Source organism: Felis catus, chromosome B4, assembly GCF_018350175.1.
Source record: "Felis catus isolate Fca126 chromosome B4, F.catus_Fca126_mat1.0, whole genome shotgun sequence".
In the NCBI taxonomy this organism is placed as follows: Eukaryota; Metazoa; Chordata; class Mammalia; order Carnivora; family Felidae; genus Felis; species Felis catus.
Window position 1 is genome coordinate 94,020,647 of NC_058374.1, and position 26,873 is coordinate 94,047,519.

The following is a 26,873-nucleotide window of genomic DNA, read 5'->3' on the forward strand; positions in this document are numbered from 1 at the left end:
CAGCCGCTGCCAAGGCCTTAAATATCTTCCATGTGAGAGATGCCTCTCAGAGCAGTACCTTCAGGCCAGGAGCTATCTCCTGAATGTTAAAGAGGTACGTTCAATATGTTTTTACTCAAAAACACTTGAAACTCTTTAAAAAAAAAAAAAAAAAGAATCCTTATCTTTTAGAGATCCATGCTAAAATAGTTACGGAAGAAGTGATACGACATTTGGGATTTGTGTCGACGTCCTCCAGTGGAGAGAGGAGGAAATGTGGGTTGGGCTGAAACAAGATAGATGAAATGGTAGTTGTTGAAGCTAAAGGTGAGCATGCGTGAAATTATTATACTATTCTTTCTACTTTCAAGTATGTTTGATACTTTTTATAAGAACCTTCTCAGTGGTACCTCAAACTCAACATGCTTGTGAAAGTTAAGATATAGTTTCAGCCACACAAATAGAGACTGAAAATAATACTGGCCTACAGGAGAAAGGATTTTTCTCTTTCATGTAAAAGTCTGGTATATCACTCCATAGTGTCAGGGACCCAAGTTCCTTCTACTTCGTTGCTCTATTATCTGTATGGTGTTCTTTTGGTCTCCATGATCTCAGGTGGCTCAATATCATCACCTTTTGAGCAGCAAGAAGGAAAAGAGGAAGGGAGTATGCCACTCCCTTTAAGAGTGAGACCCAGGGGGTGCCTGGGTGGCTCAGTTGGTTAAGCGGCCCACTCTTGATTTTGGCTCAGGTCATGATCTCACAGTTTCTGAGATTGAACCCCGAGTTGGGCTCTGTGCTGACAGCATGGAGCCTACTTAGGATTCTCTTTCTCCCTCTCTCTGCCCCTCCTCCCACTTTCTCTCTCTCAAAATAAAATAAACTTAAAAAAAAAAGTGCAACCCAGAAGTCACAAATATCACTCCCCCTCAGATCCTATTGCCCAGGACTTAATCATATGAATAATTGAGCCGCAAGCAAGGCTGGGAAATATATCGTCTTTCTGGGTGGCCATGTGCCAAGCTAAAGACTTCTAATATGAAGAAGGAAGAGAAGACATATTGGGAAGCAACTAGCAGTCTCTGGCCCATTTCCCCCCGAGTCATCCAAATATCCATGTACACCCTTATTCCCATACATTTTTTTCCTCTCTGGGGAGAGAAACCACCAAAGTTCCATTCAGTTTCTGCTTCCAGCTCAAAGTTCACAATCTCTGGCTAATTCTCAGTCCTACTGGTAACATCCACATATAATTTCTCATGGTCTGATAGCCTATAAACTAAAAAGACAAATCTGTCCTCCAACCTTCCTGTTATAAATTGCAGAGCAGGAAGGGGGTAACCAATATACACACAAACTTCCACAATCTATTTGAAAAAAGGGAAAATGGGAAGAAAACAGCAGCCTCTTGTTCACAGCAATCATCAGACCCTGCAGAGGGGTAATTGCAAAGACTCCCTGACCTGGTAGAGAAATAAGTGCCTAGGTTTTCCCATCTGGCAGTTGGTATTCTTGATGTCTGGGGGTCGGGGGGTGGGGGCAGTGGAGACCTCTCTCCTGAACCCTTGTCCCTTCCTCTCCGTGATCCCAGATTTTGTCCTATGCGGGGTGGGGTGGTTCTTCTCGTCCATTTGTCTCCATGGCCACATCTGAACTCGACTTTGCAGAATGTGCCCTACATAGGGCTGCTTAGTTTTCAAAAGGAACTTCTGTGTACAGGCTTGGGGGCCTTTGTGCAGTAATCGAACAAAGGTTTCCTGTAGACATGTGTTTAAGTCTGAAGACTGATCTTTTATGGACAAGGCATGGAAATAGACTCTTCCCTAAAGCCTCAGAAGAAACCCTTGTTCTGCCAACACCCTGATTTTAGGCTAGTGAGACCCATTTCAGACTTCTGATCTCCAGAATGCTAAGATAACAAATTCGTGTTAAGCCACTGGGTTTGTAGTAATTTGTTACAGCAACCACAGGAACTACTACGTGCACCTTCATGAAGCTGGGACACTACTTAACCTAAAGAAGACTAGAAGCTCAAGAGGCAGGGCCGGGCATGTTGGTGACACCTCTCCTGACCCTGGGAACGCACCCTCTTGTGCCATAGGGAGGTTAAATGCAATAAAACCAGCGGGAACAGCCTCCAACCAGGTTCGTGGACAGGCCCAGACTGCACACTCTTCACCAGACGTTTTTTCTCCACTCTTCTATCTCTGGCTTTTCAATTCCTGGCACAATTCTGACTTCTAATACCTGTCTCTGCCCCTCACCCTCAGTCCAAAGATCCAGAATGCTCTTCTGCAGCTCACTCAGCTCAGCTGTGTGCTTAGCCTGCTCCCTCAATGCCAGTGACATTTACAGTTTCAGGCCACAGATCTCCCCACCAGCCCAGCTGGTCCTTGTGACTTGGGGAGGCAGGGATTCAGGGAGAAACAATGTTGTAATGGGACAATCATGTTACCAAAGACTTCGCGTCAAATCACAAATTTGACCCATCAAATACCAAAAAGACACATAAGACACTGGAAAAGTCTGTGGCACCTTGTAATAAGCTGTTCAGGTCTTATAAAAGAGAAATAAATGTCCTATCTGCATAGAGTTCTTAAGAAGACTGACACTATGGAGAATATAATCAGCGCATTAAATTCATTATTCATTATTAATTCATGTATTTGACTTACCCAGGGCAAATATGCTAATTATATACATATTAATAGTTGATTAGACATTCAATTAATGCCTTGCTGGTGCCTTCCTTGTATTTATAATAACTTTGAGGGAAAATCTAGGGGATCCAAGTGTCATTAAAAATTCTTCTGGAGAGGTGTGGAGTTGGTGGCTGCCACCTTGGGGTTGGGATGCACTGCACTCTCGGTGGAGACCAGGGAGCTGAGCCAGAGCCATGGCCGGTATGATGGTAGCAGTTGGACTGACCACTGCTGCTGCAGGAGCTGCAAGCCGTTTTCTCTTACAAGCCGTGAAACTCCAAATGGAGCCTCAAAAAAAAAAAAAAAAAAAAAAGTTTTTCAAAGTCTACCAAAATCTGTCTTCAGGGGTGGCTCTCACAGAGGTGGGTTTGAACCCAAAATGATAAAATGAGAAGCAGCATTAATGCTAGGTGTAAACCCTACTGCCAATAAAGGGAAAATAAGAGATGCTTATCAATGAATGAAGCTTTTAAATCACCCAGGCAAGGGAGGGTCTCCTTATATGGCAGCCAAAATCAATGAAGCTAAAGATTTACTAGGTCATGCTAAGAAATGAAGTACTTGTGCGATAAACTTTGTTAGTTTACATATATGAGTGCCAGCTTTTTATAATACAATGCCTCAAAGCTACAAATTTAAAAAAATTATTCTGAAAAATAAGTACTGTTGCAATATCTGTAAGTGAAACTTATAGTGTTGTGAGCAACTTATATATTCAACAAGAGAGCAATAGCTAATTTAGTTACCCACAGCTATAAAATATCATTTGATCATTCAAATTTATCTTTAGAAAGAAATCTTAGTAACATGCAAAGTTGCTTAATTTATAGAAGTGAGAAAAGCAAGATGGAAAATGATACGTAGTATTGCTTCAACTTTATGAAAATATGCATTGAGAAATAGGATGAAGTCACACAAGGATAATATATATGCATGAAAGTGATACACAAGAATATTTGATATAAAAAGACATTTACATTATATCATTGGGCAAAAAAAGGGGGCACACATCATGACACCATTTTTTAAATGTATTTATTACTTTTATTTTTATTTTATTAAAAAACTTATTTATTTATTTATTTATTTATTTATTTATTTGGAGAGAGAGAGAGAGAGAGAGAGAGAGAGAGCGCGCACAAGGGGGGGTGAGGGGCAGAGAGAAGGAGAGACAGAATCCCAGGCAGGCTCCACGCCATCAACGCAGAGCCCGATGTGGGGCTCAAACTCATAAACGGTGAGATCATGACCTGAGCCAAGACCAAGAGTCAGATGCTTAACGGACTGCACCACCCAAGTGCCCCTATGTTTATTTATTTTTAAGAGACAGAGAGAGAGAGAGAGAGAGCGCGCATGCACACACCAATGGGGGAGGGGCAGAGAGAGAGGAAAAGAGAGAATCCCAAGAAGGCTTTGCACTGTCTGCACAGAGCCCAATGTGAGGCTCAAACCCCTGAACCATGAGATTGTGACCTGACCTGAAATCGAGAGTCAGGTGCTTAACCGACTGAGCCTCCCAGGAACCCCATCATGACACCATTCTTTAAAACAAAAATGTATATTTCTACATGTGCATCAAAATCTCTGGAAAGATACACATGAAGTGGTAATAGGATTATCTCTAGTTATAATGCTAATTTTTATTTTCCCCTTTTTACTTTTAAGCATTGTCTAAATTTTTCTATAATTATCATATATCAATTTCCTATGGCATATAAAAAAATACACAGTCACTTCCAGTCAGGGAAAGAAGCAAAGGAAAATATTCAAAGAAAATACCCAATATGCAAATAGCAGTTGCCTCTACACAGTTATTTTTTCTTTTACCTGTTATTATTATTATTTTTACCCTTTACTTTTTTACTCATTTCAACATTACTTTAAAGAAGATACATTGTTAGGTACAAACTTCCGGTTATAAGTAAGTACTGAAGATGTAATGTACAACATGATGACTATACTTAACACGGCCGTATGGTATATTTGCAAGTTGTTAAGAGAGTAGATCCTAAGAGTTCTTGTCACAAGAAACAAATACTTCTTCTCTTTTATTAGTATCTATATGAGATGATGAATGTTAACTAAATTTATTGTGGTAATTCTTTCACGATATATAGAAGTCAAGGTATTATGCTGTCCACCTTAAACTTATACAATGCTGCATGTCAATTGTATCTCAATAAAACTGGTAAAAAAAAAAAAAGACATTGCTACCATTATTTTTATTAATGGCTAAATTCTCTTAAATTCTTTGATCTGATATTAATATAACTATGCCAACTTTTTTCTGCTATGTGCTTGTCACACCTTTTGGTATCCCTTTATTTTTAATCTCTCTGTGAGTCTTTGTTTAGGTGTATCTCCTATGCATTCTCAAAATCATATTGACTCATAATCTAGATCTTTTAACTGATGAGTGTAGTTTGATATACAATGGTTGTGTCCTGATGTAAACCGTCCCGATATAAACTACTATCTTAATTTGTGTTTTCTTTTTATACTTCTGTTTTTCTTTCTTTCCTCCTTTCCTGGCTCCTGTTAGATTAGCAAAAGCTTTCCATCTCCCCACTACCTTCTTCTCCCTGGTGTGAAGGCTATACATTGTTTTTCTGATTTGGGAGGCTACCTTTAATTTTTTTTAATAACATATTTAACATATATAACAATTTAATTTTTTTCTCTGACAGAGTCTGAAGTTATTCAATAGTTCTATCATACTCCAGAACAGAACTTTAGCATGGGCTATTTCTATTTTTGCATCTTTATCATGCAGGCTTTTCCCCACATGGTTATTTCCTCATGGTTGCAATATGATTGCCATAACTCCATTAGGTATCAAGTTTACACTCAAGGCAGGAAAAAAAGGAGAGGAAGAGAAAGGTCTTATCTATCCTATATGTTAAGAGAGCAAAAATTTTCCCATATTCTACCAGCTAAATTTCAACTAAGTTGTATTGCTTATCCACCCCATGATGCTATCTTAGCTGCAAAGGAAGCTGGGAAAACTAGGGCAACAAAGTGTTTGCCCATAGATCAGGATTCTATTCTTACTTTAGGCAAAACTTGAAAATGGCTCTTAAAGAGGGAAGGAGATGCATCCCTTACACCATGGTCTAGAGCAAGTCACTTTCCTACACTGTAAAATTAGCACATTGGATTAGATTATCTCTGTTGATTATTTGTAGGGGTGACGGCCTGGATCAGGATAATAATAGCAGCATAGGAAGTATTTAAGAAATATTTAAAGGAAAATTCAACAAGTCTGAGATTGACTGAACCTAGGCTTTTCAACAATTTGCACTGTTTCATTTTCTGTCGACACCATCTAGTAAACCCCTATATCTCAGTTCCAACTGCTTTTACTTGTTTATTCAAAGATTTGTGTGGTGGCACTGTTTTACCACCAACCTGTTTAGGATTAGGTTTCCTCTTTTGTAAAAAAAAAAAAAAAAAAAAAAAAAAAGGTGGGGGGGGGAGAGGACTTGGATTCAAACATCTTTGTTAGCTCTGAAATTTGTTGATTCTTTTTAACAATTCAATTCAGTCAGCATTTATTAAATACTTTATTCAACTAAGGCATTCTTCCAAATGCCATGGGAAAATAAAGATGAGAAAAATGTATCCCCTGACCTCAAGGAATTCACAGTAAAAGTGTGATATAAGGATTTATCATCATTATCATCACTATTACCATCATAACCACCTATGTTCTCTTTCTTCAGGCCTGCTTCTTCCAAGGTCAATCTTAACACTGTTGGATCCTAGAGCAGAGACAGTTTGTAACTCTACCATAGGTATTTCTGTTCCTGGATCCATGTAATTGGGGTTGTTGTGGATTTTTTTTTTAATGTTTATTTATTTTTGAGAGAGTGTGCATGCGTGCATTCAAGCAGGGGAGGGAGGAAACAGAAGATCCCCAAGCGGGCTCTGTGCTGACAGCAGAGAGCCCAATGCAGGGCTCAAACTCGTGAACTGTGAGAACATGACCTGAGCAGTTGGGTTTGTTTCTTGCTGAAGGAAGACAGCCTACAGAAAAAGGAGTGAGTGGCAGAATTAACTTCATTTTGGGAGGGTCTAGGAAAATGAGATGGAGTTGGGGATACAATAGCTTGATAGTCAGAACCCATGCTCCATAATAGCTTACCTAGTTATTAGGGGTAAACGAGATGAAACATTTCTTCTTGACTCTGAGTGAAGAAGAGGCATTTTAAGAAACTGGTTATGCTCACCACTGAACAATTTAATCACTGAATTGGCCATGTGGAAAGCTTACCCAGAGTTGACTAATACACTTAAATCTCATCACTTTTGACCCAGAATTTACAACAAGGCTGGTTCTGAAGTAAGACTGGCCTGGCAAGATGCCTTCTCTGAAGTTCCTGCTCTTCAATAAGGTGGATTACAGCTTTCTGATACCATAAGTGAACATACGTGGGAAGCAACATTTGCTTATTTCTATACTTTCTTTTTTAATGTTTTATTTTTGAGAGAGTGTGCAAGTGGGATAGGGGCAGAGAGAGAGGGAGACAGAGGATCCGAAGCAGGCTCTGCACTGATAGCAGCAAGCCCAATATGGGGCTCGAACCCACGAACCACGAGATCATGACCTGAGCAGAAGTTCGACACTTAACTGACTGAGCCACCCAGCCGCCCCTCATTTCTATACTTTCTGTGCTAGATACCCTCCTTTGCTTCTCCAGATCTACTTTCCACCCTTTCTACCCTGCTGTCTGCTCCAGTGGGTGACCTTTTTTGACCATACCAACGGTACCTCTTACTCTCTGACTTCCAGTTGGGTTCAACCAGTGGGAGGCCCTACCAAATCTAAGGTCAAGGGAGATATAATGTCAGGACTTATTTTCCAGACTCTCCCCTGTATGCCTGAAGGCTACAGCTGATTCAGGCAGCCTTCACCAACAGCTACAGATCTCTCTCTCTGAGTTTGAGTAACTGATTGTTCCCTTTATCCCTTCGGGCTTGCCCTACAGTGCTTCATCATCTTCCATTAGTTTCTCTCAACCTTGTCCAAACTGTCATAAATGGTTATTCCATCACATCCTACTCCATTTCCCCGTTGTGTGTGCCATCTCTTTCCTGCCAGGTTCTGACTGACACATATTCCCAGAGATTCCAACGTGATATCTGTACTTCTAAGGATTACCAGCTCACCCATCTCTCACACTGTACCTATACTTTCTAATTTGAGTTGATGTATATAAAGTATATATCTCAGGGACTGGCACATAATACTATGTGCACAGTAATTGTTGGATTCTTTCCATTCTTCTATTTTAGCTGAATATTATTATCTCTATTTTTTGCAACAGGTCCCATTGAAGTTCAATAACTCTTGCCCAAAATGACACAATTGAGTCTCAACCGAAAGAAGTGGGTCTCAAACCAAGATCTGTCACATTACACCTTACCATGCCACTTCTCACTACTCACTTCTCACTTTTCATGGTAGTGAAATCTTACTTACATTTGTATCATTCATTCCTACTTATTACAGTGGCTGCCTTCAGCAGTTGCATTAAAAATACTTGTTGGATAGTAGAATGAATAAATTTTGTCATCACTTATACATTTATTTAGCTATTGTAGAAGTTGTAGGAAAAAAACCTGTATGATTACTAATTTTGAGTCCCATTAGCTCCATAAAAAGTGGTTTTTGATGTTGAAAAATACTTTCACTCATATTAATGTTATTGTATTTTGCTCAAGTCCAGCTCTTAATATGGATTTTACATTTGTTTCACTTTCAGTAATTTCCAGAAATAAATCATTCAAAACACAAAGACTAATGCATTTTACAAAGCACAAAAGAAGACCACTTGTATCAAACAATACACTTTAAAACCATGGTGAGAAATGTCTGTTTTTAAAACACATTTTCACACAAGTGCTGAAAAAAGTAGTTCATGGCAAACTACAACGTAGCCTTCATATATTTTTATTTTTTTTAAGTTTATTTATTTTTGAGAAACAGAGAGAGAGAGAGGAGAGAAAGAGACAGAGAGAGAGAGAGAGAGAGAGAGAGAGAGAGAGAGAGAGAGAGAGAGAGAATGCACCAGAAGGGGAGGGGAAGAGAGAGAAGGACAGAGAGAATTCCAAGCAGGTTCCTCTCTGTCAGTGCAGAGCCCGATCCGGGGCTCGAACTCACGAATTGTGAGCTCATGACCTGAGCTGAAACCAAGAGTCAGATGCTTAACCAATTGAGCCACCCAGGTGCCCCAATGTGTTTCTATTTTTCAATCAGGTATGTGATTCGTTATTATTACATGTTTCTAAATGTTGGGGCACCTGGGTGGCTTAGTCGGTTAAATGTCTGATTCTTGGTTCAGCTCAGGTCATGATCACACAGTTCATGAAATTGAGTCCTGTGTCAGGCTGCACTGACAGAGCAGAGCCTGCTTGGGATTCTCTCTCTCTCTCTCTCTGTCTCGCTCTGTCTCGCTCTCTCTCCCTCTGCCTCTCCCTTGCTCTCATGTGTGTGCTCTCTTTCTCTCAAAAGAAATAAACATTTAATAAAATTTTTTAAAAATGTCACGCTCCTTCCTGAGTGCAAGGTATGGCTATACTGCATAAAAAAAATCTTAATTCTATGCTTTTCTATTTTTTAACATTTTATTTTTATTTTTTTTAAGTAAGCGCTATGCCCAACGTGGGGTTTGAACTCATGACCCTAAGATCAAGAGTCCCATTCTCTACCAACTGAGCCGGCCAGGTGCCCCTATGCTTTTCTATTTAAAAATGAAGTTGAAATTTTTTCTTGATTATAAGGTGAATAAATACAGGTGGTAGCAATATTAAAAAACACACAAAAAATATATGAATTAGAAACTAAAAATATTCATAATCCCACTGCCCAAAAACATTAACATTAGAACATGTTTCTACGCAATAGAATAGAGACAAAAGTCTATATATAGCTGAGGTGAACTTTTTTTAGGTCAGTAGCTGATCACCCTGGCAGGGTGCACCTGACCATGCGCTGTAAGTTTTATTTTGCAGCTCTGGACTTTGAACCTTGAGGGAATGCACAAAAGAACACTTAGATTTGGTTATGGGCGACTGAAGGTGATCCAAAGGTGTGGCAGTCTAGCAATGAGCTAAGCAACCATTAATGGTGGAGTTCAGCAGAGTGACAGCAACTGTCTAGTGGCAACAATGCCAGCAGTAGCTTCCGAGGCAGTTGATCTCTGTAGCGTGATCCTGACTCGATTTTGCCATCTTTGGTTTCTGCCTGTTTTCCAAACGTGGTTCTCAGGCCTTCGGTCAATTGTATGAGTTCACGGATATCCTCAGAATACATTTCCTTATTGTTTAGGTCAATTTGAGTTTTGTTTCTCTTACTTGAAGCCAAATGCGTTCTAAATGATATATTAGGGTGACTCTATGAATTTGCCAATGTTAGACCATTTATGAACTATAAAACCTACACCTTGATATGGTTCCGTCTAACAAAATTTGGTAATAGGAAATGCAGTGCTTGAAGTGTGGAACTGGGGGCGCTTGGCTGGCTCAGTCATAGAGCACGCGACTCGATCTCAGGGTTATGAGAGCAAGCCTCACGTCAAGCATGGAGCCTTCTTAATAAACAAAAAAATGTGGAACTACCTGATTCAAGGAGGGACAAGCAGACAGTGTGATGCCTCACTTCTCTGGGGTTGAATTAAGTCTTTCTTATTCAGCATCGCAATTGGTTTAACCAACTGCTTCTGGAGTGTGCAAATATATATATATAGGCATATGAAAAGATGATAGAGCATAGTATTATTCTATTTTTTTGTTTAAAAAGTTGAAAAATTAAGGTTAACTAATACTTATTACACCAATTGACCCTAGTGTCCTCACTCAATTCATATGTCAAATGATTTCAAGTTACTAAGGTATGTGGCAGGCATAAATCTAGGCTTTCCGGGGATTGATATACCCATATTTTGAAAGCTTTCTTAAAGAAAAATAACAAAAAATTATGAATACAAAATAAGGTACGAAAGCAAATTGTTATCGAGGACAAAAGACACAGGGATTTCAATTTCGTGTGATTTTTCTCATTAAGAGAATATATGGTGAGTTGATAACTCTAAATGCCTCATTATTTAGTGTATTCCTGTCAGGAGAGACTTCCATTTTGACTAGGCATTAATGAGAACCAAATCTTTCACATGTAATTTTGCATGTCTCTTTAGACTAACTTTCTAAAGAATAATACCTGACTTCATACATTTCAAACTTTGTTTCTCTTCCACTGCCCACATACTTCTAGTGCCTAGCACAACTGGACACACTCAGATCACAATATGACCTCTGGCTTTGCATTTTCACGTCACAGAAGCTGGATGAGTTGGCATAGTGGCAGTAAAAATGTTTCTGGAAAGCACTCCTATGTCAGGATGGTTACCAATAACTTATACATAAATATTTTCCATTAAATCCAAATTAAATAGAATCCCCCTCATTCAGCTTCTCGTCAGATCCAAAAAGATGGCTGCTGCCACACCACACACACCTATCCAACACAAAGTGGGGGATGTATGACAGAGAGGAGAGAGGAGTGGAAAGGAATGATGGCCTTAAACAAGTTATGGAAAGGGCCCATGAATGAGAGGGACTTTGAACCATTAACTTTTTTTGCTTCTCACATAATTGCCCCTATTGGGGGCAGTCCTGAGGAAAGAGGGGGACAATGCAGAGGATTCTTTTTATTATTATTATTATTTTTAATGTTTATTCATTTTTGAGAGAGATAAAGAGAGAGACTGAGCACAAGCGGGGGAGGGGCAGAGAGAGAGGGGGAGACAAAGAATTTGAAGCAGGCTCCAGGCTCTGAGCTGTCAGCACAGAGCCTGACGCGGGGCGCGAACCCATGAACTGTGAGATCATGACCTGAGCTGAAGTTAGATGCTTAACCAACTGAGTCACCCAGGCGCCCCTGATACAGAGGATTCTAAAGGGATTCCTTCACACAGGCACTTACTACACTTCATGTGTAGTGTATTACGATACTGTTTATGAGAGCCCAGTTATATCGACTTACAGATTACACTTTCTCACTTTAAATTAACCATCACAAAATGCCCAAGAGTCTTTTTTTTTAGAAGTATGTCAGATTGATTGATTGATTGATTGATTGATTTAGTGCAAGTGAGCAAGGGGCAGAGAAAAAGAATCCCAGGAGGAGCAGAGAGAGAAAGAAAGAGAGGGGGAGGGAGAAGCAGGACTCATGCTCACTCAATGTGGGACTCGAACTCACAAACCATGAGATCATCATGACCTGAGCTGAAGCCAGATGTTTAACAACTGAGCCACCCAGGCGCCCAAAGTGCCTGAGTCTTAAAAAGGAGATTCTAAGAAACTATGGCTCATAGTTAATACTAATAATGAAAGTGATAGACAAGAAAGTGTCTGAGCCAACACCTATGTATTTCTAGTATAAATTCTTGTCAGTCCCATAAGGGATGAAAATAAGGATGATGTAATCAGATTTGACAAGAGCAGGACCAAAAATTTCAAGACTATTTGAAATATGGATTTATATCCACTAATGATAAAATGAGGCATTTTATGATATCATTATAATGATATCATAGCCAGACATTTAAAAAATCTTTATTTCATCCTTCAAACTGATATATTTTATGTGTGTTCATGGTATTAAAATGTTAACATGAAATAATATTTGCATTTATGTATACTATGGCTGCATTTTTTAAGTGTTAGGGGTATAGGGGTACCTAAGTGGCTCAATCAGGTGAGCATCCGACTCTTGATTTTGGCTCAGGTCATGTTCTCACAGGTTGTGGGACTGAGCCCTACGTAGGGCTCTTTGCTGATGCTGAGGAGCCTGTTCAGTATTCTCACTCTCTCTCTCTGCCCCTCCCGGGTCATGCTCTCTCTCTTTCTCTCTCAAAATAAATAAACTAAAAAAAAAAAAAAAAAAAGAATTTGTTAAAAAAAATAATAATAAAATAAAATGCCAGGGATATTTTTCAAAAGTTTGGGGAGCATAGGGCTAAACTATGACCTGCAGTATGTTAGAATCAAACTCACGTTCCTACAGAGATTACGGCATTGACTGACTTGAATGAAGTAATCAAAATGACAATATGTGTTAGTATTTATGGATTTGGATTTGCCTTCTCCAGCCATAAGGTCTTTGTCTATGTGTTGTCATCCAACAGGTGGAATGTGTTAGACCACCTTTGGGGTATCACATTAGTTCAAAGCAATCATCTTTCATTGATAATTCTCCACCTTTTCCTAATTCACAGAGTAGATTTTGTAAGCTATGTCTTACTCTGTGACTCCACCCACTTAGACAAACTTGACTGGACTAAAAGTGGACTCCTATAAAACCTGAGCTAATCAGTTGCTTTCTCTTTAGATTTTATAATTGAAACTAAGACAGATAGCCATTTTCTTGAATGGTGCTTATTTGAACGCTGGAACTGAGGTTGCCATTGCTGCATAGACGTGTGTACGGAAAAGGATAGAAAGTTCTGTATAGAGAAGAAACAGATGTGCAGAAAGCCTTAGAACATTAGTTACCTCCTTTCCAACCTCTTTCTTACTCTTTGAAAATATTTTGATTTTATATTGTTTATATTGTTGGAGTGATATGATTGTGGGAAGGGAGGGTAACAGACAAAGAACATGGACAGTCTCTAGAAGATGGAAAAGGCAAAAAAATGTATTTGCCTCCAGAGCTCCCAGAAGGAACGCAGACCTGCCAACACCTTGATTTTGGCCCAGTGAGATCCATTTTGGACTTCCGATCTCAAGAACTATAAGATAAGGAATTTTTATAGTTTCAAGCTACTACATTTCTGGTAATACCATTATCAAATTCCTCTCAAGGCACTCTGGACTTTGAATTCTGTATAAATTTGAATAATAGCATTTCAAAACTGAGAGGGACCTTCATTGGGGGACTTGAGGTAAAGAACTTGCCTAAAGTTACCTGGCTGGTCAGTAATGTCGGGATGAGAACCCAAGTCTCCAATCTTTCATCTATGTACATTGATGACTATAAAGTGTCTAACAAAGAGGTTGGTATATAAAAGTACTCAATAAGTGGTAGAGTTTTTGCTTATTGTTTTCATTATTATTATGCATTTTCTTTTGTAATCTACAATAATATTTCATTTCTTGAACATTGCTAAGTAAGCAGGTACCCTGTAACAACCTGTTAAAATCATCAAAAAGGCTAACCAGGGAGTGAGTGAGGAATTAGCTGGTCAAGAAGTAGAAGAGGATAAGGTCTACACATTCAGAGAGCTTATGCACTTCAGATTCCAAAAGAGATGGCTGCAAGGTTGAGCTGCACTCTTGCCATGCACGGAAACACAATATGGAACTTAGGAACTGTTAGTGACTCTGGTACACCATATTTTGAGGTGGTCTTCAGAAGGACAGCACCCTGGGAGGTAAAGGAGGACCAAACTATATCCGTCCCCATAAGGTTCCAAAGTCTAATATAAAAAATCTTAAAAACAGCCGCCGGGGGTGGGGGCGGGAGAGGGGGCAGAAACCAATGCCCTTCAAAGAAACAGTCTCACTGACAGTTGACTTTTTGTAGGCAACAGCAGAAGTCAGGCCCTGGAATAATTTTTAAGTGTACTGAAAGAACCTAAACCGCTTCTCTCATCACATCTCCCCTACCCACCTCCCTCTTTCACTTATAAGGACCCTTGTGGTTACTTTGGACCTATCAGGAAATCAAGGATAATCCCAGATCCTTAATGTAATTGTACCTGTGAAGTTCCTTTTCCAACGTAAAGTAATATATTCACAGGTTCCGGGCATTGGGATGTGGACATCCAGGATGGGCCATTATTATCCTTACCCTATTACTAATCTAAAAAAAGGTCTCACCCTTTATCATAAGTAGCTCTTTCCTTCTATAAAGCCCCATGGAAAAAAGAAAATCAGTATTTTCAAGAAGAGGATAGGGCATTTTGCATATTACCTCATTTAAAACACCATCAACTTTCAACCTTGGTGAGATAAATATTATTACCTGGAGCTTACAGATTCTGCGATTGACCATGAAAGAGATTCTGAGGTCATCTAGCTGGTAAAACTGTCTTACTAGTAATTGTATCCACAGCACCAGGTTGGTCTATCAGACTCCAACTAAGCTTTTTCCACCATACCAAGCAGAGGTGGAATGTATATTGTTTGGCTTACCATTGCGTGAAAGGTTTCTGTATCTTAGCAAGCACACTCTAATTTGGTGGGCTTCGAACTGGGTGAAAAAGAAATAAAGAATGGAGTGAGGTTTCAAACTGGAGAGACATCTTCGACTAAAGTATTTATGACAAAAGCTCTTTGGGTATTGACCACGTGATCACGTTTAAATCACTTACCTTGTATTTGGCCTCAGTTCCCACATTTGTAAGATGAGATGTTTGGACCTAATGACACCTTTTCCAGTTCCCTTCTCGCTCAGACATTCTATGGTTCTAAGACGGAAGCCACTTTCCTCAAGATGCCTCCACGTTTGGGGGGGGGGGTGGTGGTCTCTAGGATGACCGCATTCAAGTTAGAAAACCAACTGCGATCTAAGGAGGAAAAAACGGCGGGCAAAGAGCGGGGAAAGAGGAGATGAAAGGAGCCGGTGACAGGAGATAGAGATGCAAACATAAACAGCATGCAAAAAAACCTAAGTGGCTTGCAAATTACTCAAGATAACAATCCGCGGGAATCCAACGTTTACTAGGCAAATAAAACTGCGGGTCTCTGGGGATGCAGGGTTAAGAACGCTGTTTTCACTCTCAAGGCGCTCACAGAATGCTGGGTTACACTTCGTATTTAATCGTGGACATAAAACTTCCACCTCTCTAGAAGCCTTGGCCGTGAGAATTGTAAGAAAAACTGAGAAATGAAAATATTACAAAACGGTGGAGTGTGCTAGAGGCAACGTGAAAACACAGTCTCTGGAAACAGCTGGGACGTGCCCCCAAACCCCAGGCCTAACACACAAAAGAAGCCGCGTCTGCCCGCAGGGACGCAGGCTTTTACTCCGCTCTGCCGAGCGGGCGGGCTGCAGAGGCGACCGCCGCCCCCGACCGCCCCCGGTCGCCCCCGCCTCGTCCCTCGGGCCTCGGAAGTGACGCAGCGCGCCCCGCCCCCGCCGCTAGATCCGCTGCTGCTGCCGCGGCGGGCAGACCTGCAGGAGGCGGCGGCGGCCTCGGCCGAGGGAAGATGGCGGACGGTGTGGACCACATAGACATTTACGCGGATGTAGGCGAAGAGTTCAACCAGGTACGTGAGGGCCCGGGCCCACGCCGCCGAAGCGGGCGGCGCTGCGGTCCGGACGCTGACCCTGGGCTCGCCGTGGGCTGTGAGCCGGCGCGGCTGCAGACCGTGCGCCCTTGCCTCTGGTGGGCCGCGCCGTCCGATCCCGGCTCTGCGCCCCCCTCGCCCCTCGTTCTACCGCATCGTTTCGCGGGCCGCGGGCGCTGCGGCCCGCCACGGGGCCCGGAGCGCGGACGCGGGCCGCCGTGCAGCCGCCGCCGGCCCCTCCCTCGCCGCCGCCACCAGCTCCATTGTTGGCGGCGGCCGGCGGGCGCTTCCCGCCGCGCTAGGCCCGGGCGGCGGGGCCGCGTGTGCGCGGCGGGGAGAACGGGCCGCCGCCGCGCCCCCTCCCCCGCCGCGGGGTCGAGGAAGAAGCCCGGCGGGGCGCGCGCCGGCCGCCGCCTCTTCCCCGGCCCTGCAGCTCGGGCTCCGATTCCTCTCGTCGCTCCATTTTGTCTCCCCGGCCGCGCACGGTCGCCTCATGGAAGGCCGCATTCATGGCCCTTTGTATCCCGCGCGCCCAGTTTCCTGGGCTCCTGCTCGAGTTTGCGACAGGTTTCGGCGTGGCGCCTTCCTCCTCCTCCCTTCACACTTTCTGAAGGCGGCTTAGGTGTGGGCACGTTTGCAACAAGTCGTCGTTTGACTTTTGGACCATCGAGCGTGTTTAAAAATCGGTGCGTGGGCCGTGCTTCGGTGGTTCAGGTCTTGCAGTGCCGTTGAGGCCCAGTTGTTCTTGGCTTTTGTGATGAAAATACGTGTGAAGATAGGTGGCCTGAACCAAAAGGAAGACTTGGAAGCGTAGTGGTTGGATGGAAAAATAAGATGGTTGCTCACCAAGAGATAAGAGGAGTTGCTAAAATGAAGAACGTTCAGCCGAAATTCTTTAGTACGGTGTAAAAATAAAGGGTTGTACATAAGACCCGATTTTCAAAAAGCAAAATGTTAGATGTCTTCCCAGGGATTTGCTTTACGTTTTGAAAGGTAGGAGAAAGTGAGAATGCAAGGTTTTTCCGGTATCTCACAAGCCACAGTTGACTAGAAGAACTAGCCGCGGAGCTGTGATGTCTGATGTTGGGCATCTTTGCAAAAGATCTCGTTTGTTACTAGAGTAGTGACGTGTAAGCTCTAAACCTGCTGTTCACATCTTTGCTGCCTTTATGTAGTAACACATTTAAAAAAATTAAATTGTGCCTAACTGTAGTGCACCTAAAAGCTTGTTTTTTTATGCTTTCCAGGTCTGTAAGAGAAGCTTAATACAGTGCTACTGGTTAATGTGTTTTTCTTTTTTGGTTTTTTTTTTTTCCTCCTACATTAGAGACTTATTTTTTTTTTTTAATGCTTATTTATCTTTGAATGAGAGAGAGAGAGAGAGAGAGAGAGAGAGAGAATATGAGAGAATATCCCATGCAGGCTTCCTGCTGTCAGCACAGAGCCAGATGCGGGGCTGGAACTCAGGAACCTGAGATCATGACCTGAGCCTAAATCGGAGGCTTAAGGACTGAGTCACACAAAAGCCCCTACATTGTTTGTGACTAGGGGCTGAAGAGTATTTAAAAGATAGGGAAAGCTAGAAATCCTTACTGTTCTTGTTTTCACTAATGACTTTGTGCCCCAGGTTTAAGTATTAGAAAAGAAAAATTTTTTTTCAACTAGCTTTAAATGTGTGCTACTCCCTTAAAAACTGGTTAGTGTAATCAAACGTTACGTTTTAAATTCTTCGTGTCTTTTATTGTGTTTATATTTTGGACATGTGATGCCTGAGTTGTGTCAGTGACAAATTAGAAAATTATCTTGAGTGCTACAGTCAGATTCTAATGCTTTTAAGGTCAGTAGACACAAGATCTCTAGGAAGTTTCTTTTTATTTATCAAATGGGCATAACATTCCATCTAAAAGAAGGCCATACCCACAAGTAAAGGAACAATTAAACGTTCAAGATTTCTTCATTAGCTTTTCCTACAAGAAAATACATTTGCTTTGCCTTTTTCCTTATAATAAAAAAAGAATTTGGGTACAATTTTAGAAACTGAACTTTCTTCAGGACCTCTCCATCAGAGATTTTTTTTTTTTTTAGGCTTTCACATACTTAATTTGGGATGGGCATTTCTCTAATACATATAGCTGGAAGGAGTGATAGATACTTGTTTATCCCTGTGCAGTAACTAGTGCTGACTGAGCAGGAGGTAAGAAGAGATTAAAATTTTGTGGCCCTGATGAGGAACTATTTGTAGGGTTCTCTTAAAAATGTAGCTTTTTGTTGATTTGAACTTGTAGCATTTTATTTCACACATAGTTGTATAATTTTACCAGTAAATTTTTATACAGTACTTTTGAATACATTAATGGGATTAAATAGAGGCTTTGTTTTTGTTATTATTTTGCATAGCGTTGGCCTTTGTTATCTATTGCTTGCTGTGGTAATTCTTGCACAAAAAAGATGGTTGGTCGTTTTCAAGGTTAATCCTCTTTTTTAAAATGTTACTGTCGTTGAAATATTTTTCTGAAATTTGATCAGAATTAGATGTAATACAGAATTATTCCTGATTGATTTTTCACTTTATTGTGAGCTGGCAACCTTCTTTCTAATGGTTGCTAAGGTAAATTATGACTTCCTATAGCTGAGTAAAGTGTTTTACTAAGTATAATCAATCTTATTTTGGCTTCTAAAGTGCTGTAAACCTTCAAAAAAAACTTTATTCTTCATGTGAGGTGCAGTTTTAATTGCATTTGTATACTTTAAAATTCTCTGTAGTCTATTTTCCATTTTCTTCTGTTTGAAGTGATACTTACGAATCCTTTTTCAGGTGTATTTTATGAAGCTTTCTTTCTTTCATATTTCAAAAAGTGGAGACATCCAAGTGTCTTAGAAGAAACTTCAATTTGGGGATGGGGTTGAGAATGAGTTTAGTGAGACTATCGAGTTCCTTTCTTCACCAGATGAATTTAAGAATGGAGAATAAAGTTGGAGAAAGGGAGAAGGCACAAGGGACTTTGCTATTTTATGGGTGCTCTTTAGTTCTTAAATTGAAGGTCTTTGGATGTAACCAAATTGAGAACAGTTGCTCCAGTGGAAAGAGAATTTGAACTACTTCCAAACCTCTACATTACTTGATCTGGAGTTGAGAAGAAAGCAGTTCTGTTTCAGTCTCTATAGTATATGTCAGTCCAGTTTGAACTGGGATTTGTGTTCTAATGTGGTAGTTACTAGCCTACTATTTAATATAATTATAGACTTTTTTATTTTGACCAAGACTAAATAAATTTTTAAACTGGGTTGTTCAAAATACATTTCTTGATTATTTGTTATATGCCAACAAGGAGGGTTACAAAGTTCAGTAATCTCTACCCTTAGAATGCTCTGTAGTGGGGGTGAGGGACTCTACATAATTATAACACTCTGGCAGGTCATGTATTGTAAAACCCACTCCTTTATGTGTGTCTTTATCTGTAGCTTGTTTGTTGGTGGGGGGGAGGGCGGGTAAAAAAATTCTAGGAACCTCAGGAAAGTTTACACTGTATACATTGAAGTGTGTGTTCTGCTTGTTTGTAGATCAAAACCTCAGTATAGAATTAGTTACTGATCTGTCTGCTGGTAGATCACTGATAGCAGTGCTTATTTAGTAATCTGACCACCCAGCTTTAAAATGAAAATGTATATAGGTTGTGACTAGGGAAAAATTCATGTAGAAGTTAAGGACCTAGACATCCTCATAAGTCAACTTGCCTTCATTCATGAGTCATTATACTTTATATTTAATCATTGTGTATCTGCTTTAGCCAGTTGTTAAGCCCATTTTGAAAAATAAGTTTATTGGACAAATGTCAGTGAAATCTTGTCTCTGATAAATTTATGTTTAATAGAATATCCTCTGAGATAAAACTGTGGTTGAGAATGAGGTAGGTAGAGATTGAGAAACCATGGGAGAAATATTAGGGGAACTAGAACTCTTAGTTTTATTATTTATCAGCGTAGTTTATCTTTATTTAAAAAAATTTTTTTAATGTTTATTTTTGAGAGAGAGGGACAGAGGATGTGCAGGGGAGGGGCGGGGGGGGGGGTGTGGGGACACAGAATCTGAAGCAGGCTCCAGGCTCTGAGCTGTCAGCACAGAGCCCCGACCCGGGGCTCGAACCCATGAGCCTTTGAGCCGTGAGATCATGACCTGAGCTGAAGTCGGCCACCCAACCAACAGAGCCACCCAGGCGCCCCATTTTATCAGTGTAGCTTTATCAGCTGCCTGTGAACTGTCCACTTTGTGGTTTATGTGGCATATTTTTAGTACCAAGTTGGCTTCCTTACTGTTGAGCTTTTTACAGGGATTACAGACAAATTTTCAGATCTCCTCATACCGTAAGTAGATAAAAATCAGAAGATGATGTATTTTTTATAAAGATAAATATGTATTAGATTATCTGCTGTTGGATTTTGCATTCTAGTATTTTTCTTCTGTAGTATGGGATACATTTTGTAAATACGAACTGTAAACCTCTCCCTCCTTTATATTTCTCCAAATGGAAATGACTATTAAATTCCTTCCTTTTTTGTTTTTGTTTTTTTAATAGAGGGGCTTTGAAATAAGTGGCTCTTACTGTACCATGACTGGTATTTATATAATGCAGGAAAGGTATTATTACAATTTCAGATCACCAAAGGCCACGTTGGGCTTATTAGGGAGAATGAAGAGTGTAATACTGTTATTCCATGGTCATCCCAGTAATAGTATATACAGTATATACATAAAATTAAAATTTTATGGGAGGTGATAAGGAAAGTATGTCTAAAGATAAGTCTTTGGAAGGAAGAAGATGGTGGTAATGAAAAAGTTAAGAAACATTGCCTTTAAAAAGGACCTAATAGAATTTTCGTTATTTTACTATCCATGTTATTTTAATGTTTTCACTGATGTGGCAACAGCTACTTGTATATCACGTAGACTATAATCTTGAAGTATAAAATCTTGAAAGGATGCCTTGCCTTTATAATGCTTGTAGTAATTTAGAATGTAGGAAATGGAAAAAAATCACTTGGATTTTTTAACAAATCCGAAGAACTTTTATTTTACTGGAAGTTATATATAATGTGCAGCTCTGTGAGTAGATTAATTAGTATGAAAAATAGATAAAGACTGGGCATTGTTTGGCATCTGAAATATTTCGAGGGGTTGTGTTGATTTGGGTTGGTTGGTTGGTTGGTTTTTGAATGCCATTAAAACTTCCTAAAGGTAATAATTTGAAAAGATTCTTTCCATAGTGGAACTTGACACTGTTGACCATTTCTCTATGACAAAGTAGAAGCTATTTTTTTGTTCAGTAGACATTCAGAGCTCACCTTTTTTTATACGACCTGTGATATTATGTTGCATAGTTACAGAATATGCATGCCCTCCCCTTTCTTAAAGTGGGAACAGAAAGTAGATGTGGTGTTATCTTTTTTTATAATGAGGATAGATGTGATATGCTGAAGCTGAAGGAAGATTACTGACATTAAAAGAGTATATGCTGAGTTGCATTTTTAGTAATGGTAGCAAATGTATTTAGATTCATTAATATTTTTTCACCGCATTCAAATGCATACTGTTGGGGCTAGAAGTACAGGCTGTGGCCTTGAAACAAAGTGAAGCTAACTATTCCACATGGATATCAAACCCCAGGACCCTGATCTCAATTAGCATCATACTTCAACCAATTGGAAGCAGTCCAACTACCAGACAAAATGGCTGATCCTAAATATTGATAGAATCATATCAATATGGAAAATTGGTTGGTGTCAACATAGCAATTTGTGGATGGACAAAAATAGTAAGTGATTGTGATTCACCAGGTCAGTGTAGCTGCGATTATGCTTATAAATTATTGTCTATTTAAGTGTGTGTACATTTTCCAAGATTTACAACTAATGAAAAATCAAATAATGTGTTAACCTATTTCATAACCCTTTAAATAATCCTTGCATTCTTTTTGACTCTCCCTCAGACCATATATTGTGACTATAGTTTCTGCCAAGGAGGATGGAAACACAGCTCCCTTTGAATAATAATAGTAATAATAATAATTCCATTTGATAAAGTACAGAACCGGATTGCAGGAGTTTAAAATGCCCACTACCCCTTGTGGGAATCTTTTTAGTATCTTAAGTGTATGGAACCACTGCTGCCACCAAGCTGCCTGAAGCTTCAGCTACACTGAAACTTGATAACAAAAATTCATCCTCTTTTTTTCTAATTTTCACTGTCACTGCCATTGGAACATGTTACTTTAAGAAAAACTCAGTTAAGAAAGATTATTTTGATATTGCTGTACAAACAAAATTATGACATAATTTAGTGACTTGTGGTCTTAGTTTCTGCCCATTGCTAAAGATGGCTTTGTTGTTTAACTTACCTTGAGATCTTGGATTCCTTATTAAATAAGTCTTAGAGACATTGGGCCTCATAACAAAATGTTATGTAAAGATGCTGTTATATAATTAGTAAATTGGTTAACTCGGTTATGCAGAAGGTTACCTGAAGATGACTTTGTAAATTTCAGATCCCTTTGACTGTGCATATAATTGGTATTTCCCCTTTTAGGTTTTTTTTCTTTTTCTTTTTTCTTTAAAAAAAAAATCTTAATTCTGATGCCCTTCTGAATAACAAAACAGCTATTGAGCTCTGTTCCCATGGGGCCTATGATAACAATATTTTGTTGATCTGTTTACAGTCATATTACAAATCCTGTCTGTGGGTCATTCTCTATTCTTGTAATAGTCCTTAAAACTATTAGAACTATTAGCTTCTCATTGTGTGCCATTTATATAACATTTCATCCTTAATAAGTTATATTAATGAGAGCATATAGCTTATGTAGCTTATATCTGAACTCAAGTTTGTTGTTTTATAATTGTAATTGCTTCTCTTTTTATTATCTCAAATATTCTACCTCATAAGAAAGATAAAATAGTTCACATTGATTTAGATACTTAGCGATGGAAAGGAAGGAAGATAATAGTTTTTCTTCAGATTCTGTCTAGTCAAGCCTGTGGCCTTTACTAAAGGCAATTTAAGTGGGGTTGAGTGTTCTGCCAATGTCTGCATTTCATTTTTCTTGTACTTACTTAGGGTAGAACCTGCCTTTTTCCTTTTTCTGCTATTTACATATGTTTCTTTTTTGTTTCTTGTTTTTCTTACCATTTAGGCTTGTAAGGGGCATTCTGTTGGTGACACTCAATGGCAGAGCTTTACTAGATCCTTGTTCATATCACTTTTCTCTTGCTAATTGACTAGATATCTTTTGCTAAATTGACTGCAGATCTAAGAAGTCTAGTAAGCATTAACTCTTTATTGACTGAGAATAATGGAACTATCACTAGATACTAATTTGAATAGTCTTACTCATTTTATTTATAGTTTCTCTTTTCTTGTTGATTTGTTATGATTTTGGAATAATTTGGGTACCCACATTTCTTCATCCCTTCCTGTTGGCTTAGCTCAGTGTGCTTTTTTCTAAAACTAACATCTTTCACAGAGTTGAAAAACAAGATTCTGAGTGTCATAGAAAATAATAGTTGTTATTTTTCTGCAGTTAAAGATTTATAATGGATTTAAGTTTTGTTTGTGATATTTTTGTATTGTTTTTTAAAGTCCATCTATTTGCATTTATGTATTGTTATTTCTACTTTCAGAATATTGTACTTCCAAGAAAAGTTTTATATTGTTACTGTATTTTGTCTACGTATTCTTTTCCCTGAGGAACGTTATTTCCTGTATTGTAACATATATCAGTGGGAAAATAGCATTTATTGTGTAAAAATTCACTTTAGAGGCACCATTCAAGATTACATCTATGGCCTAAAGATTTGTACAGAGATCTTTGGGGCTTTATTTTCTACTGGATTTTTAAAACAAAATAGTTGAATGAATTTGTCTTGTTATTATTTAGTGGTAGTCTGACTGTTGTATAATCTAGGGCATTATTTCTGTGTCTCAGGAAGCTGAATATGGTGGGCATGATCAGATAGATTTGTATGATGATGTCATCTCTCCATCTGCAAATAATGGAGATGCCCCAGAAGACCGTGATTACATGGATACTCTCCCACCAACTGTTGGTGATGATGTGGGTAAAGGAGCAGCACCAAATGTTGTCTATACGTATACTGGAAAGAGAATTGCATTGTATATCGGAAATCTGACATGGGTAAGTAAACTTAATGTATGAATTAAATTTATTGGTATTTGGTTTTGAATTGTTCACGTAGTTAATCTGTTCCATTTTTATAAAATAAAAATTTGTAGGGGAGGGTGGGTGATGGCATTGAGGAGGGCACCTGTTGGGATGAGCACTGGGTGTTGTATGGAAACCAATTTGACAATAAATTTCATAGTATTTTAAAAAATACTAATAAATAAATAAAATAAAATAAATTGTTGATTTGTTGCTCTATATACTTGTTTATGCAGTGAGGAGGGAAATACAAATATGTTTAGAACATTATAAATTTTGTGGGTTTTTTTGGTGTTTGTTTTTTTTATTAAAAAATTTTTTTAATATTTATTTTTTGAGGGAGAGAGCAAGAGCGGGGTAGAGGGAGAGAAGGGGACAGAGGATCTGAAGCAGGCTCTGTGCTGACAGCAGAGAACCTGATGCAGGGCTCAAACTTATAAACTGTGAGATCATGACCTGGGCCAAAGGCAGACTCTTATCTGACTGAGCCACCCAGGGGTCCCTATTTTTTTTTTTTTTAATATTTATTTATTTTTAGGAGAATGCAGGCCGGGGTGGGGCACAGAGAGAGGGACAGAGGATCTGAAGTGGGCTCTGTACTTACAATCTGACAACAGTGAGCCTGATGTGGGGCTCAAACTCACAAACCACGAGATCGTGACCTGAGCGGAAGTGATGCTCAACTGACTGAGCCACCCAGGTGCCCCTAGAACATTATAAATTTTAGATCTAGTTTTGAATTTTGTGGTCATTCAACTTGTTTTGGTAGAGACTCCAGTTAAATATAGTTCAGTTATCTTGAGTTTAAATGTAATACTCTTTTTAACCTATTACTACTATACTTACAGTATCCTAGTTTTAGAAAGAAGAATACTCACATAAGGTCTGAAACCAAGATTCAGAACTGTAGGGAAAAGCACAGTACGACCCTGGTTTTTAAAAGCTTTCATTATTAGGGTCTCCTGGTTGGCTCATTTGGAAGAGCGTGCGACTCTTGATTTTGGGGTTGTGAGTTTGAGCCCCATGTTGAGTGGAGAGATTACTTAAAAAAAAAGTTTTCAGCATCTAATTTATATTTCAGGCTTGTTGAGTTTCTTTCCTGCTTTTAATGTTTATTTATTTTTGAGAGAGAGTGTGCGTGTGTGCGTGAGCAGGGGAGGGGCAGAGAAAGAGGGAGACAGAATCTGAAAACAGGCTCCAGCCTCTGAGCTGTCAGCACAGAGCCCAACATGGGACTCGAACTTGGGAATGGTGAGATCATGACCTGAACCAGCCAGGCTCCCCTCATCTCTCTTAGAAACATTTACTGCATAATTTGAAAGTTCAAAAATCGTCTGTAAATTAACATTTGTCACCCTTCTTAAGTAGCATTTTATTTTTAAATGTTCACATTTTTAAAAAACGAACCCATCTCCATAATCATTCAGTCTGAGCAGTTTTATAATATTGGAGACTGTAGCAGTGTAGTTGTGAGGAGTGTGATTGCTAAATAAAACTGAATCTTAGCTCCTCCATTTATTACTTTTGTGATCTTAGACAAGCCTTTTAACTTTTGTACCATGTGTGAAATGGGAATACTAACAGGACTTAATATAGGGTTGTTTTAAGAGTTAAATATCTGGTATAAAGTACATGATAAGTACTCAATACATGTGCCTTTTTTTTTTTTTTTTTTTTTTTTTTTAAAATCTTATACTCAAACATAAGGTGGACTTTGTTTCCCAAAGTAATTTTCCTTTAGGGAGAGAAGTGATAAGTGAGATTGGTTTTATTAAAAATGTAACGTCATAGCAGTTTGAAGTTGGGAGAGACCAGAAATTCTTTAAAAGTAAAAAAAGTCTTTTATCTCTAAGAATATATACCTTCTAATTTCTGAAACTTATCAAAGGATGAAGTTAATGTCCTCAGGTGCTTTTGTGTCATTTAAAAATTGGAGACCAACTGGCAAAATTGCACTTAGATTTGCACTGTTAATGGTCTTTTGTTTGTTCTGAGTTTACCCTTAAAAACTAAATTGAAACAATAAACATCTTGGTTATATTTTGATGGTTAATGAGGGGGAAATATCTTGCAGTGGACAACAGATGAAGACTTAACTGAAGCAGTTCATTCTTTGGGAGTAAATGATATTTTGGAGATAAAATTTTTTGAAAATCGGGCAAATGGCCAGTCAAAAGGGTAAGAATCTTGTTTTCATTTTTTTTCCTAATACGTTAGTAACTAGAGATTGTAATTTTGGTAGTAGCTATTCTTAATGTTAACCATTCACACGCTTTATTATCCACATTGGCAGAGGGTTCTTGGGCAGAGATATGTACTTATTTTACTTACCTTGTGATCTAGCTCACTAAAACTAGTAAAAAACTGGAAGTGTGGACAGATTAGGTCTATTTAATTTTCCTGAGTTTTCTCTGTGGTTGAAATGACTTTTGAAATGACAGTTTGAAGAAGCATTATTATCCTGTGATTAAGGGATGGAGGAAGATGGGCAACTGGAAAATAATGTAACGTAAATGTTTTGCTCAGTTTTTTAAACTTATTAAATTATATGAATGAGATAGGATCATTATAGGAATATTATAAAAAACAGATACCCAGAAGTAGGAAAATAAAAAGCTACAAGCTCACCATCCATAGATAATCACTCTTAACATTTTAGTGAATATACTTGCAGGTTTTTTTCCTC

At 39.1% G+C, this 26,873-nt stretch overlaps 1 protein-coding gene, 1 long non-coding RNA gene and 1 pseudogene across 5 annotated transcripts in view; 2 read left to right on the plus strand and 1 right to left on the minus strand.

Moving 5' to 3' along the window:
• LOC123386645 overlaps nucleotides 1-15,825 on the minus strand; it is a 38,412-nt gene extending 22,587 nt beyond the window's left edge. The window contains exons 1-2 of the long non-coding RNA XR_006600862.1: nucleotides 15,056-15,825; nucleotides 14,877-14,934 (exon numbers count right to left, since the gene is read on the minus strand). This is a non-coding gene — a long non-coding RNA (uncharacterized LOC123386645). The remainder of the gene's footprint in view (nucleotides 1-14,876; nucleotides 14,935-15,055) is intronic.
• Nucleotides 2,876-3,237, plus strand: LOC101097904 (annotated as a pseudogene).
• The window catches only part of CPSF6 (cleavage and polyadenylation specific factor 6), a 33,814-nt gene continuing 22,738 nt past the window's right edge, over nucleotides 15,798-26,873 (plus strand). For all 4 annotated transcript variants that reach the window (XM_023257220.2, XM_023257221.2, XM_023257222.2 and 1 more), the window contains exons 1-3: nucleotides 15,798-15,953; nucleotides 23,951-24,160; nucleotides 26,262-26,365. In XM_023257220.2, the coding sequence (XP_023112988.1) occupies nucleotides 15,894-15,953; nucleotides 23,951-24,160; nucleotides 26,262-26,365 (374 nt within the window). In that variant the 5' untranslated portion in view covers nucleotides 15,798-15,893. The remainder of the gene's footprint in view (nucleotides 15,954-23,950; nucleotides 24,161-26,261; nucleotides 26,366-26,873) is intronic.